The sequence below is a fragment of the Mytilus californianus genome, unplaced genomic scaffold, assembly GCF_021869535.1.
Source record: "Mytilus californianus isolate M0D057914Y unplaced genomic scaffold, xbMytCali1.0.p SCAF_8, whole genome shotgun sequence".
In the NCBI taxonomy this organism is placed as follows: domain Eukaryota; kingdom Metazoa; phylum Mollusca; class Bivalvia; order Mytilida; family Mytilidae; genus Mytilus; species Mytilus californianus.
The window spans coordinates 10,803,357-10,819,833 of record NW_026262734.1 but is presented as its reverse complement, the minus strand read 5'-3'; the positions used below and the strand labels follow the sequence as shown (position 1 = coordinate 10,819,833).

The 16,477-nt window shown below is 32.8% G+C and overlaps 1 protein-coding gene across 1 annotated transcript in view; it reads left to right on the top strand.

The window, feature by feature from the left end:
- LOC127711453 (fibrillin-1-like) overlaps window positions 1-5,403 on the top strand; it is a gene marked incomplete at its 5' end in the record, with an annotated part of 283,783 nt that extends 278,380 nt beyond the window's left edge. The window contains 2 exons of the mRNA XM_052217522.1: window positions 4,301-4,452; window positions 5,134-5,403. Coding sequence (XP_052073482.1) covers window positions 4,301-4,452; window positions 5,134-5,298 — 317 coding nt within the window. The remainder of the gene's footprint in view (window positions 1-4,300; window positions 4,453-5,133) is intronic.
- Between the last annotated feature and the right edge of the window lie 11,074 nt (window positions 5,404-16,477).

Sequence of the window (16,477 nt, the reverse complement as noted above, 5' to 3'; positions counted from 1 at the left end):
AGGCAAAATCAAAAGCTCAAACACATCAAACTAATAGAATAAATAATAAAAAGTACAATATGCCTTATTACAGCACATTAAAAATTAATGAAAGCAAACTCAACGTAAGTTATCAGCTGATATGCCGTTTTATACTCGGTTTTTTATACTACATTCCTAGTATCTTTGATCAATTTTTTACACTCGATATTTAAAATTCATAGGTTATTTCATACAACAACGTCATGTTCCTAATACAATAATAATATCGTTCACAATATCAGAACAGTTAAACAGAATGCAGTTAGACCAGTGATTAAATAACAGCTGTAGAATTGTAACCGTTATCAACAAATCTTTAGTTTCAATATGACAATTGAAAAGCTCTACTTTCAATATAAATTTCAATGTGAAAAAAAAACACTGGATAAACTTCGTTCGTCGAAAGTGCTTATTCTGATTAACCTTCATCAGAACGCTCAACCCAATATAAATCCAATAATATATAAATACATAACTATGAGAGTAGCTTTAAGCTAAAAATGCACTTAAACAAAAGCAAAATTTATATAAAGGACTTGAAACTTTAGGTTCGAAATAATTCCTTATTTTATCAACGGAGAATTTTTAAAAAGTATGTTATGAATGTCTTATTAAATTCAGTAATACTTTTGATTTTTATTTCAAGTTGATTAAAAATCTGAGATATATATGGTAGCAATAGTTGGTAAATTGAGAAATGTTGTCACAACATATACATGATATATAATCTAGTGCGAAAATTCAATATGAAATGTCTGAATTTAAGTTTTTCTATATTGTTGTAATATGAATATGAAGTCAAGTAAAATATATGTTAGTTAAAGCAACTTCAGCTAATGCATTTAAAATTTTGAAAAGGTATATCAAAAATAATTTAAAAGAATTGTATAAACAATGAAGTCACTTGGTGTACTATGAAATACTTATGTGACGAAGGGCCTTCGTGGCCAAGTGGTCTAAGTAGTTTAACTACAGTATCGCTATCCTGTCAACACCAAGGTTGTAAGTTAGAACCCCTGACGTTGCATATGCGTTCGACTCTAATCTTTTAAATTATCAAGATTGCAAATTTTCCTGCCAAAAGTCTGTTGTTCTCTCCGAGCTCTCCGGTTTCCTCCATCAATAAACAACTGGCCTCTACAAAATAGCCAATAATGCTGAATGTGACCCTAAACACCAAAAAATCAATCAATCAACTATTTGACGAAAATGTTTAGTCTTTTATTGCTACGCAAACGGTATATTATCTCAAATCATAAGGTATTATAAATCTGTCAGATGTTCATAAGACATTAGTCTGTCAGATATCGCGCGTCTGGCGTAAATACAAAATTTCAATCCTGGTATTTATTATGAGTTTATTTACAACCACTGGGTCGATGCCACTGCTGGTGGAGTTTTTATTCCCCGAGGGTATCGTAAGCCCATTAGTCAACACTTCTGTGTTGACATGAATTATCATTGACATGGTCATAATTATAAATTAACTGTTTTTAAAACTTTGAATTTTTGAAATACTAAGGCTTTTCTACCTCAAGAATAGATTACCTTTGCTGTATATGGCAAAACTTTAAGAATGTTTGGTCCTCAATGCTCTTCAACTTCGTACTTTATTTGGCCTTTTTAACCTTTTTTGGTTCGAGCGTCACTGATGAGTCTTTTGTAGACGAAACGCGCGTCTGGCGCAAATACAAAATTTCAATCCTGGTATCTATGATGAGTTTATTTGTTTATTTTGGTTTTTTTTTGTCCTACATATAGGTATGGCTCATTCGTCAACAAATTTAAAGAGATTTTTAAAGGCTTCGATCATTTTACTTTTCGCAATTCAGATTCCATATAATTGCTATTTTAGTTTACAAAACCTCGCATTTCATATATCTGTGTGCTTGTTCTTAAATGAAACGTTAACAATTAGTGTAAAACAAGCCATCCTACTTTATAAAATAACAATGAAATAAAAAAAAAAAAAAAAAAAAAACGTCAGTAGTTTAAGGGTGGAAAAATATCGGTTCATGAGTGGCCTTTTCCAAAAAAAAGATATAGTCTATAGATGACGGTTATTGTTATTCAAGAAAAAGATATATGTACACTATACTAAATTCCTTTAATGGTTTTAGTAATTCTAATCTTATAAACTTATACAAATGATCACATAACATGCAATACAATATATTATCAAGTAGACAGACCCGATTCGACGTACCTGATTTGTTTTGAATAAATAAAAAAGTAATGGGGCCGTGATTTCCTACTGACAAAATTTTAATCAACGTTGTGATATTATTAATCCTTTTATAGGCAAAATTATACATCTGGAGATACAAAGACAACAGATTTTCAACGGTGGAGATTTTTTAAATAGCTTCTTTTATTAAACATTTAATAAATCTTACAAACTGTACATTTATATTTCGGACATTTTATGTGATACATTCATCCTTCGATATTGCATATTTTTTATGTTAAATACTAGTAAGAATTCATAAACCTTCAATAATGAAGAAATGTTGACACACCTTATTCATAACGTCTTGTTCACAAGTTTCCTAATGTACAGGTCTTTCATACAAATCTATAGCTGAAACTTGTCATTTCACATAAAGCAAATGTTGCTGTCAATTTACAGGTGGAAAATATCATAACCACATCGTTATCATAGAAATCACATATTGAAATTTAGAGGATTAATAAATTAATCAAACAGATATTAAAAAGGTAAAAAAAAAAGACACAAAAACCACACAAAAATAGGTAGGTATATGATGAGTTGAGCCCTTTCAAACTGATTTTTATAGTTTGTTCATATCTTGTACTGTTTCGGCACTTTCCCAGGTAAGATGGAGGGTTGGGCGCCCTATAACATGTTTAAGCCCGCCACATCCTGTATGTGTCTGTCCTAAGTCAGGAGCCTGTCAGTGGTTGTCTTTTGTCGCTGTAGATCATATTTGTATTCCGTTCATTGTTTTTTACATAAATCAGGCTGTTAGTTTTCCCGTTTGAATTGTTTTACATTTGTCCTTTAGGGGCTTTTTATAGCTGACTATGCGGTATGGGTTTTGTTGAAGGCCCCGTACGGTGACCTATTCTTAGTAACTTCTATTTCATTTGGTCTCTGGTGGAGAGTTGTCTCATTGGCAATTATACCACAGCTTCTAATGTTTATATACAGAAAACATGTTGGCATTATAGCTAACAAATACAATTTCTGGATTGTATTAATTGCTTTTAACATAGATATAGGAAGATGTGGTATGAGTGCCAATGAGACAACTCTCCATCCAAGTAACAATTTATAAAAGTAAACCATTATAGATCAAGGTGCGGCCTTTAACACGGAGCATTGGCTCACACCGAACAGCAAGCTAAAAAGAGCTCAAAAAAGTAATAGTGTGAAACCATTCAAACGGGAAAGCCAACGGTCTAATCTATATAAAAACGAGCAACGAGAAACACGTATGAACTACATAAACAGAAGACAACTACTGTACATCAGATTCCTGACTTAGGACAGGTGCAAACATTTGCAGCGGGATTAAACGTTTTAATGGTACCAAACCTTCTCCCTTTTCTGAAACAATAGTATCGCAACATAGAAAGACACACTATAAAATATCAATTTGAAGGCTTAACTCAATCAAAAAAACGTAAATTAACACACAATGATCGAATAAATTTGATCTGTGATACCTGAATGCAAATACATAGTTAATAAAAATTATAAGGGATAAATAATTAAGGTCAAAAGTAAATAAATAGGTTTAATTTATTTTTGCGCCTGTCCCAAGTCAGGAGCCTCTAGCCTTTGTTAGTCTTGTATCATTTTTAATTCTAATTTCTTGTGTATAATTTGGAGTTTAGTATGACGTCCATTTTCACTGAACTAGTGTACATATTTGTTTAGGGGCCAGCTGAAGGACGCCTCCGAGTGCGGGAGTTTCTCGCTGCATTAAAGACTCATTGGTGGCCTTCGGCTGTTGTCTGCTCTATGGTCGGGTTGTTGTCTCTTTGACACATTCCCCATTTCCATTCTCAATTTTATTAAACAAAGTTAAAGTATGATACCACTGTGAAATATTAAACAATTTTTAGAAAATCATCACTTTTGAAAAAACCTGCGCCATATTATTATCTACATGTTTATACTTACTCGAATCTAACATATGTGTAACAATTAAAATCCCTTGAAGAACTTAATATCTTTTATTTGTTGAATATTACCATCTCCTAATTGACCATTCTTATGAACATTAAAATTTCTTTTTGTATTTAATTAAAGATTTGTTTGATAAAACGATAACATCTCCAAGATTTCCGTCAGCCTATACCAGTAATCTAAATTTAGCTTGGACTATCGATGCTGGCAGTAGAAACAAAGTCAAAATAAAATTTACCAGATTCGACCTTGAGGCCTGTTGTGATTTTGTAAAGGTTTGTAGATTTTTTTATATTAGCAGTTGCTAAACTTTACAGAGCAAAAGTAAACCACAAATGTATCATTGCATACATAAGTTTGCATAATGCAGGTACATTCGGATTCAAACATACTGCCAGAGAAATTTATTATATGGTCACTGTTTAATTCAAATATTTTACTTTTTAAAATAGTCCAAATATTTTCCTAAAATGGTATGTTTGATTAAAAATGACTATAAACATGGAAAAATCTCAGAACATAAGCATACACATAAAACTATCGTATTAAAGATTTATCAACATGATTAACAGAGAAAATCCAGTTACTCTCGCTGTTCTTTATCTTGATCAGATAGCTGTTTTATATCATGTTACTATAGAACAATGTTTTTATAATTCTAATCTAGAACTCATTTTGACAGTTCCACCCTAGAACTGATTCTAGTACTACAACATTTCTATGGCAGATTATTCTGACAGTTCTAACGAGAGGTTATATCTGATCCAAACGGTAAATTTAATGTGGTTTCATTTAGATTGTTTACCTTCATTGAAATCGTCATGATGAAAACGTATACAACCATTTAAATGATAACACAAAATTCAAATGAAACAGAAAATATTTCCAATAGACATTCTCATTATGCATATACATAACAAAACAATTAGTTATCGGTAATGCATTTTTCTTTCAAGATATACAATGGAGCGTCAGCAAGCAATCTTCTGGGATCTTTCAATGGAAAAAATATACCATCAGACCTAGAAACGACTGTCAGATACATGTACATTACTTTTACAACAGACCATTCAGTTCAAAATTCTGGATTTAGTGCAGACATTTACAAAATTATAACATAATAGTATGTAACATGTTTAACCTTTCTAAAATGGTATGAAGGACTTCGCTTTGTAATAAGTTACGTCAGAATGTAGAAATAATTAAAATGTCAATTGTTCAAGAAAGAGGTCTTTCCTTTTCATTATGTAACATATATGTTTAAATAAGCGTATAGTGCATTAAAAAGTTCTAAAACACACACAAAACCCTTAAAATATGGTCAAAAACACATAATTCGGAATTTTGGACATGACCTTGACTTTTGACCTCATGACCTTTGTCAAGGTCATTGGTTCACTATGTCATAAGAAAAGACCCCATGGGTCTAAGACCTTTGGTTCATGAGTTAAAGCTTATTTTGTCTTTTATAAAACAGTTAACAGGGGTTATGCCCGTTACGGATAGGTCAAATCTCTTCGGTCAAAATGTAAAAAAGTTGCGCCTTTATGTCCCAATTATTTTTCACTATTTACTATTTCTGTAAATATTATCGTTTTTGAGATATCTAATAAATAAGTTTTAAGGTCAAATTTCAAGGTCAACCTCAAAAAGCTTTAAAACACACTAAACATCATTTAAATAAGGTCAGAAACACATAATTCGCTATCTGGGACATGACCTTGACCTTTGACCTTTTGACCTTTGTCAAGGTCATTAGTCCAAATTGTCATTGCTGAAGACCCCATGGGTGTAGGACCTTTGGTTTAACAGTAAAGCCTGATTTTGTCTTTTTAGAAACTTTAACTAAGGGTTATGCCCCTTATAGAAAGGTCAAATCTTTTCGGTCAAATGTAACGAAGTTGCGCCTTAATGACCCAATTATTTTTCACTATTTACTATTTCTGTAAATATTATCGTTTTTGAGATATCTAATAAATAAGTTTTAAGGTCAAATTTCAAGGTCAACCTCAAAAAGCTTTAAAACACACTAAACATCATTTAAATAAGGTCAGAAACACATAATTCGCTATCTGGGACATGACCTTGACCTTTGACCTTTTGACCTTTGTCAAGGTCATTAGTCCAAATTGTCATTGCTGAAGACCCCATGGGTCTAGGACCTTTGGTTTAACAGTAAAGCCTGATTTTGTCTTTTTAGAAACCTTAACTAAGGGTTATGCCCCTTATAGAAAGGTCAAATCTTTTCGGTCAAATGTAACGAAGTTGCGCCTTAATGACCCAAACATTTCCCACTATTCAAAACTTCTGTAAGTATAATGGTTTCTGAGATTATCCCATAACAAGGTATGAGGTCGAAGGTCAAGGTCAACATACAAATTTGACCTTGAGATATTTTTCAGAGTCACATCAATGGATGATGACTGTTGAAGATCCTAGGTGTCTACGACTTACGGTTTCTGAGTTTTGGGGGCCAACCCACTGCGGTTAATTTTCATAGCGACATAACCCTACCAATGAGTCGTTGAATCTTTTCAATCCAAATGTAACGAAGAACCGGGGTCTTGTCCTGAACAAATTTCACCCTTCGGTTTTTTCTACCTATTACGGTTACGGTGTTTAAATGATTACAAGGTTTTTAGGTTTCAGAGGGATTACTCCGAACCGACAAAATGTTTCGACTCATAGGGTGAGTTCCGGATAGGTATTTATGACACCGATACAAAGTGTGAACATGAAAGCGACACGTCTTACGGTTAAGGCTGCTAACTTCCTCAAAGTTTGGCGGAAAAAGAATAATAATAATTAGAATGTCAATTGTTCTTGAACAATTGAGAGGTCTTTCCTTTTCGTAATGTAAAATACATGTCCCAATAGACGTAAAATGCATTGAAAAGCTCTCAAACACACATAAAACAGTTCAAATATGACAAAAAACAACAAATTCGCTATTTAGGACATGACCTTGACTTTTGACCTTGTGACCTTTGTGAAGGTCATTGGTCCACGATGTCATTATAAAAGATCCCATGGGTATAGGACCTTTAGTTCAAGAGTTAAAGCTAATTTTGTCTTTTCAAAAAGCGTTAACGAAGGTTATGCCCCTTAATGATATGTCAAATCTCTTCGGTCATAATGTAAAAAAGTTGTGCCTTAGTCACCTTAACATTTTTCACTATTTACTTTTTCTGTACGTATAGTCGTTTTTGAAATATCCAATAAAAAGTTGTAAGGTCAAAGGTCAAGGTCAACCTTAAAAAGCTTTAAAACACACTAAAAATTCTTTAAATAAGGTCAAAAACACATAATTCGCTCTTGGACTTGACCTTGACATTTGACCTTGTGAATTTTTTCAAGGTCATTGGTCCCAAATGTCATTGTTGAAGACCCCATGGGTCTAGGACCTTTGGTTTAACAGTAAAAGCTGATTTTGTTTTTTTAAAATCACAAATGAGGGGTTATGCCCCTTATAGAAAGGTCAAATCTTTTCGGTCATAATTTTACCGAAGTTGCGCCTTTATGACCCAAACATTTCCCACTATTCAAAACTTCTGTAAGTATAATGGTTTCTGAGATTATCCCATTACAAGGTGTTAGTTCAAAGGTCAAGGTCAACATACAAATTTGACCTTGAGATATTTTTCATGGTCACATCAATTGATGATGATTGGTGAAGATCTTAGGTGTCTACGACTTACGGTTTCTGAGTTTTGGGGGCCAACCGAATGCGGTTAATTTTCAAAGGGGCATAACCCTACCAATGAGTCGTTTAATCTTTTCGATCCAAATGTAACGAAGAACCGTGGTCTGGTCCTGAACAAATTTCACCCTTCGGTTTTTTTGTACATATTACGGTTACGGTGTTTGAATGATAACAAGGTTTTTAGGTTTCGGAGGGATAGCTCCGGACCGACAAAATTTTACGTCTCACAGGGTAAGTTCCGGATAGGTATTTATGACACCGATACAAAGTGTGAACCTGAAAGCGACATGGCTTACGGTAATGGAGGGAAATTTTGTCAAAGTTTGGCGGAACAAAAAGAATAATAATAATAATAATAATAATAATTAAAATATCAATTGTTCTTGAACAATTGAGAGGTCTTTCCTTTTCATTATGTAAAATATATGTTTAAATAAGCGTATAATGCATTGAAAAGCTCTAAAACACACACAAAACCCTTAAAATATGGTCAAAAACACATAATTCGGAATTTGGGACATGACCTTGACTTTTGACCTTATGACCATTGTCAAGGTCATTGGTCCACAATGTCATAACAAAAGACCCCATAAGTCTAGGACCTTTGGTTCATGAGTAAAAGCTTATTTGGCTTTTCTAAAATAGTTAACAGGGGTTATGCCCCTTACGGATAGGTCAAATCTCTTCGGTCAAAATATAAAAAAGTTGCGCCTTTATGTCCCAATTATTTTTCACTATTTACTATTTCTGTAAGTATTATCGTTTTGGAGATATCGAATAAATAACTTTTAGGGTCAAAGGTCAAGGTCCACCACAAAAAGCTTTAAAACACACTAAAAATTCTTTAAATAAGGTCGAAAACACATATTTCGCTATCTGGGACATGACCTTGACCTTTGACCTTTTGACCTTTGTCAAGGTCATTAGTCCCCAATGTCATTGCTGAAGACCCCATGGGTCTAGGACCTTTGATTTAACAGTAAAACCTGATTTTGTCTTTTTAGAAACCTAAACTAGGGGTTATGCCCCTTATAGAATTTCAAATCTTTTCGGTCAAAATGTAACGAAGTTGCGCCTTAATGACCCAAACATTTCCCACTATTCAAAACTTCTGTAAGTATAATGGTTTCTGAGATTATCCCATAACAAGGTGTTAGGTCAAAGGTCAAGGTCAACATACAAATTTGACCTTGAGATATTTTTCAGAGTCACATCAATGGATGATGACTGTTGAAGATCCTAGGTGTCTACGACTTACGGTTTCTGAGTTTTGGGGGCCAACCGACTGCGGGTAATTTTCATAGGGGTATAACCCTACCAATGAGTCGTTGAATCTTTTCAATCCAAATGTAACGAAGAACCGGGGTCTGGTCCTGAACAAATTTCACCCTTCGGTTTTTTTCTACCAATTACGGTTACGGTGTTTAAATGATAACAAGGTTTTTAGGTTTCGGAGGGATTACTTCGAACCGAAAAAATATTTTGACTCCCAGGGTGAGTTCCGGATAGGTATTCATGACACCGATACAAAGTATGAACATGAAAGCGACACGTCTTACGGTTAAGGCTGCTAACTTCGTCAAAGTTTGGCGGAAAAAGAATAATAATAATAAACAGAAGAAATACCGTAAGGTCTTTCCCTTTTTAAAAAGGAAAGAACTTAATTATTATAATAATCAGAAGAAATACAGTAAGGTCTTTCCCTTTTGGAAAAGGAAAGACCTTAATAAACGGAAGAAATACAGTAAGGTCTTTCCTTATAGAAAAAGGAAAGACCTTAATTATTGATCGGGTCTTGAATAACCATACTGCAGTTTTATTCCTTACCTACCGTATTTGATTTCCCCCCTGTCATGTTCCCAATTCTATATCTCATTGCAGCAAATATTATTTAAGTCAATCATGATGCAGCCAAAAAGAACCGATACTTGTTTAGTATTAATTTCATGATGGCGTGAATATCGAATGAAACTTATAGCCTAACACGTAATTGAGCATTCATTTATCGTGATGCAAAACAATAAAAGTCAGAGGGCATATACTAAGTTAAAAGTATATCATTTGTCAATGTCATAGATATTCAAATCTGCAGCGGAAAGATAAACAAAACATTGAATTTTGATGTTAATATTTATTTTTCATATACTTTTACAATGCCACTTTCAGCTAATTAGATAATAGGCTAATTTATGTTACCTATATTTATGTTAAGAGCACACGCTTATCTTTAAGAAATGTCGATGAATTAAATATCACAGTTACGACTATTAACCAGAATAATGTCTTTAGGATAACATTTGTATTATATTATACATGTAGATAAACTCATCATAGATACCTGGATTAAAATTTTGTACGCTAGACGGGAGTTTCGTATAAAAAAAGATTCATAAATTAAAGCAACAGTAGTATATCGCTGTTCAATAGTCATAAATCGATTTAACCGAAACAAATCCGGGTCACAAACCAAAACCGAGGGAAACACATCAACTATAAGAGGAAAACAACGGAACAACATAAACACTGAACTACTACAAAAACAAACCCAACATTTGATAACAACTGCCATATTCCTGACTTGGTACAGGACGTTTTAAGAAAAAAGGTTGGGTTGTACCTGGTTTTATGGCTAGCCAAACCTCCCGCTTATATGGCAAAGTTAAAAATACAATGACAACATTACGTGACAGGAATACATTACAACTAAACTCCAGTGACGTTTGAATCAAAACGTCTAAAAGGCCAAATAAAGTACGAAGTTAAAGAGCATTGATGACCGAGTATTCCGAAACGTTTTTGCCAAAAACAGCTAAGGTAGATATAAGAAGATGTGGTATGATTGCCAATGAGACAACTCTCCATCCAAGTCACAATTTGAAAAAGTAAACCATTATAGGTCAAAGTACGAAGCCTAGCTCACACCGAACGGCAAGCTATAAAGGGCCCAAAAATGACTAGTGTAAAACCATTCAAACAGGGAAACCAACGATCTAATCTATATAGTCTACTCCTGGGATAGTAAATGCAGTCAAATGCGAGTCCATTTTCTTCTATTACTTGTATTGACGTTGGTTTTAATAACTACATGATTGTAACAAACAGTTTGTGGTAACCTGAAGTCGAACAGCTAGATGTGCTTTACGTTTGCAGATACAAATATTTTAATTGCAATTATAATGTTCCCATTTTTTGCATTTCATGATAAAACAGAATAGAATTTTGCAAAAATATGTAATATTTTTCGTGCGGTCAAAGTGACATTAAAGTTAATAAGAAGTCAAGGCTTAAAAGGTCTTAAAATAATAATTACCCCCCGAAAAAGAAACATCCTTGTCGTTTTCCAAATTTAATAACAATATATATTGATCACCCTACATAAGATATGATGAAAGATTTAACAGCAAGAATAAGATATTAACCATCCTCAGTTACTTTATCATATCAAAGTACAGATTTGAAGGCCTAGCTCTGAATGTACCTCTTAAAATCATATATCTGCAAAACGCTGAATGAAAAAAATACTGTTTTTATTCAGTTCGTGTAATTGAAATCATGCTTTATATACGTTAAACCCCAGCTAAAAAAACTGACAACGACATGGCAAAAAATAAGGAAAAAGAAACAGTATACAAAGCACAACATAAAAAACTAATGACTGAGCAACACGAACTACACCAACAACAGGGGGTGATCTCAGTTGCTCCGGAAGGGTAAGCAAATCCATATAAAATATGAAAAGCGTTTGAACAACTAGTGAAATCCATACTCCTGGTGTCAAATATTTAATATAGAGAAAATAAAAAGTTCACAAAATCTGAAACGTAACAGCGTGCTCACATCGTACTGACGAAAAAAAAGGAACCAACGAGTCCTCGCTATCAAAGAAAGGTAAATAAAATTTCAGGAAAAGAATATCTCATATAGCATTAATTGTTAGAGTGACGATTACTGCTAGAAATTATTCTAATTTTACTTAAATTCCTTCTTACAACTTTTAAATTATTGAAAATAAACTGACTTTCCATTACAATTTTGTGTTTTTTACATGCTCCTCGTTTTTATCGATATTAAATTTTCTTTGAACGAAATACCAACAATGTTCTCTAAAAACCTTTAATTTGGTTTTTCTGTGAATAAATTAGTCAAATACCTGTTTTACTTTTTCACTCTGAAAGGCTAAACCAATTTTAAAGCAAAATTTAAAAAACTACATAGTCAACGAATGCATTTGCTTAGTTGAGGCTTTATCACAGCAAAGCAATCTTTGATAGAATTTTTTTTATAAGCGAGTTTTAAGTACAGTGTGAGTCAACACAATAATACTTAACATTAACGTTTGGATTGTTTTACATTCTAATAAGACGTGCTTCTTTCACATTTTAAACAACACCTTCATCAAATTCTCAATATATCTTAACTTGACGCAGATTCCAGATGTACATATAAATGACTGTTACAAATTAACTCCCCCGTAAATCGGATTATCCACATGTATTGTAACCTATGTGAATACACAAATCTCAATTTCGTTGTACTAAAATTGAAATTGAAAAACTTCAAACCCAATATGCTTATTCTAATGCATAAGACAAATAATTAATGCATCAGAGCTTTGAAAATTGTATAAAATTAAAATAATTAAAAATTCTGCGAAATTCAAAGAAAGCTCCTGACATTACACGCATGAACACCCTCAAGCTGAACCTTATTCAATTCGTGTACGCTTCAAATTCGGATAATATTGCATTAAAATGGAGTTTTTAAGTAGGTGAAGTTTTATTTGCTTCTCTATTGAATTATTTTTACATTCATGGATTTCAGCACTCACTCTATAATTACGACATGTCAACTGTAGATTTGACGTTTAATAGTAGCCAACGCAAAAAAAAATGTTTAGGTTGAGAATTATTAGAATGAAACACAATTTTCTAAGAGGTTATTTAAAAAATAGTTGATGCAAGACATAGATTTGTTTGTAAATTTGTAGCTTTATCTTACAGGGTATCAAATAGAACAGCCACACTCACGGCAAATTTATCTTCGCTGCAGATTTTTTAAATTACCGTATTTTTATCCTATTAGAATCGAAATGATTCATACAAGCCATAGATTTGTTATCATTTTCAAATGGCCTGGGCCGTTATATATATTCGTTTATTTTCATCCTCTGTAACGCTCTTAGTAAAATTGGAATATATAACGGCCCAGGCCGTGTGAAAATGATAACAAATATATGGCTTGCAATAATTATTTTTTAATTTTATCCTACTTGGGCAATTTTAATATATATTCGTGTTTTTCCTTGTTGTAGGCTGTACGGTGACCTGTAATTGTTCACATATGCGGTCTTTTTTTTTCTTTATGAATAGTTGTCTCATTATCAATCATACGACTATCCAGACTATTTGTTAGTTTTTTATTATATATATATTCATGTATCCGTTATTAATACGCTTTACACATGCGAATAATGTTTAGAGGGTAGCAGATCAAATAATCTTAATAATGAAGCTGTTATCCATTCAAAAGGTGTATGCACGTCATTAAACTTGGCAGACTATATAGAACATGTTTGTATCACACATATGGTAATTGTTTTTGAATACCTAATCCTTACATCCTTTCATTGGTGCAACTTTGCAAGACATTTGTAGTTTTTCGGGGCTTCACAATAAGTGTAAAGACGAAACTGCTTACATTTTAGAATATTTGGATTATCCTTATTGCGTTATTGGTATTTGTGTTGCTTGGGTTAAGTTTTCTGTGTTGCGTTGTATTTTCTTTTACTTTATTATTTTGTGTCTGTGTCATATCTATACGTAACGCTCTTGTTCGTCTTTTTTCCTGAAAAAACTTTGATTATATTTCAAACTATCATTTTCGGTCATGTTCGGGAATTCAAAATTGTGATATTAAAAATTTATTGTTAAACGATTGACACAATTCCAAATGACATGTACAAACAATGAAGCAGAATATACCAGAGTGATATAACAACTAATTTTAAAATATTTAAAGACAAACTTACAACGAAATGACATAACACGGCAAAAAAACAAACTTACAACGAAATGACATAACACGGCAAAAAGACAAACTTACAACGAAATGACATAACACGGCAAAAAGACAAACTTACAACGAAATGACATAACACGGCAAAAAAAACAAACAACAGTTTACAAAGCACAACAAAGAAAATGAAAGACTGAGAAACATAGACCCCATCAAATCAGAGGATGACTGCAGGTGTGTCGGAAGAGTAATTAGATCTTTAGTCACATTTGGCACCCGTCGTGTTGCTCATGTATGTATAATGGCCATTTCTTGTAAGATAACTTATCATCGGACATTCACATGAATAACATCAGGGTTGGTCAAAGGAAGACCTTCCCCGTTTAAATCAACTGAGTTCAAAAGTCTGTTGTTCTCTCCGAGCTCTCCGGTTTCCTCCATCAATAAACAACTGGCCTCTACAAAATAGCCAATAATGCTGAATGTGACCCTAAACACCAAAAAATCAATCAATCAACTATTTGACGAAAATGTTTAGTGTTTTATTGCTACGCAAACGGTATATTATCTCAAATCATAAGGTATTATAAATCTGTCAGATGTTCATAAGACATTAGCCTGTCAGATATCGCGCGTCTGGCGTAAATACAAAATTTCAATCCTTGTATCTATTATGAGTTTATTTACAACCACTGGGTCGATGCCACTGCTGGTGGAGTTTTTATTCCCCGAGGGTATCGTAAGCCCAGTAGTCAACACTTCTGATATGGTCATAATTATAAATTAACTGTTTTTAAAACTTTGAATTTTTGAAATACTAAGGCTTTTCTACCTCAAAAATAGATTACCTTAGCTGTGTATGGCAAAACTTTAAGAATTTTTGGTCCTCAATGCTCTTCAACTTCGTACTTTATTTGGCCTTTTTAACCTTTTTTGGTTCGAGCGTCACTGATGAGTCTTTTGTAGACGAAACGAGCGTCTGGCGCAAATACAAAATTTCAATCCTGGTATCTATGATGAGTTTATTTGTTTATTTTGTTTTTTTTTTATTTTGTCCTACATATAGGTATGGCGTACAAAATTTTAAAAAAATAGTCTTGGTCAGAGAAATTGTCATAAATACTTATTTATAAGGCTTTACCCAAAAAACTATTTTGGTCCAAGATGTATTTTCCAAACAATTTTTTTTAATTAAATATCTTTTTGTGTACGGCCTTGCCTTGTGTTTATTTTGTCCAAAAACTATGCATGCAATTGTCATTTTAGGTCATTATCATCAATTCATATCGAAGGGCACATTCGTCAACAAATTTAACAGGATTTTTAAAGGCTTCAATCATTTCACTTTTCGCAATTCAGATTCCATATAATTGCTATTTTAGTTTACAAAACCTCGCATTTCATATATCTGTGTGCTTGTTCTTAAATGAAACGTTAACAATTAGTGTAAAACAGGCCATCCTGCTTTATAAATAACAATGAAATAAAACAAAAAAAAAAAAAAACGTCAGTAGTTTAAGGGTGGAAAAATATCGGTTCATGAGTGGCCTTTTCCCCAAAAAAGATAAAGTCTATAGATGACGGTTATTGTTATTCAAGAAAAAGATATATGTACACTATACTAAATTCCTTTAATGATTTTAGTAATTTCAATCTTATAAACTTATACAAATGATCACATAACATGCAATACAATATATTATCAAGTAGACAGACCCGATTCGACGTACCTGATTTGTTTTGAATAAATAAAAATAGTAATGGCGCCGTGATTTCGTACCGACAAAATTTTAATCAACGTTTTGATATTATTAATCCTTTTATAGGCAAAATTATACATCTGGAGATACAAAGACAACAGATTTTCAACGGTGGAGATTTTTTAAATAGCTTCTTTTATTAAACATTTAATAAATCTTACAAACTGTACATTTATATTTCGGACATTTTATGTGATACATTCATCCTTCGATATTGCATATTTTTTATGTTAAATACTAGTAACAATTCATAAACCTTCAATAATGATGAAATGTTGACACACCTTATTCATAACGTCTTGTTCACAAGTTTCCTAATGTACAGGTCTTTCATACAAATCTATAGCTGAAACTTGTCATTTCACATAAAGAAAATGTTGTTGTCAATTTACAGGTGGAAAATATCATAACCACATCGTTATGATAGAAATCACATATTGAAATTTAGAGGATTAATAAATTAAACAAACAGATATTAAAAAGGTAAAAAAAGACACAAAAACCACACAAAAATAGGTAGGTATATGATGAGTTGAGCCCTTTCAAACTGATTTTTATAGTTTGTTCATATCTTGTACTGTTTCGGCACTTTCCCAGGTAAGATGGAGGGTTGGGCGCCCTATAACATTGTTTTTTACATAAATCAGGCTGTTAGTTTTCCCGTTTGAATTGTTTTACATTTGTCCTTTAGCGGCTTTTTATAGCTGACTATGCGGTATTGGTTTTGTTGAAGGCCCCGTACGGTGACCTTTTCTTAGTAACTTCTATTTCATTTGGTCTCTGGTGGAGAGTTGTCTCATTGGCAATTATACCACAGCTTCT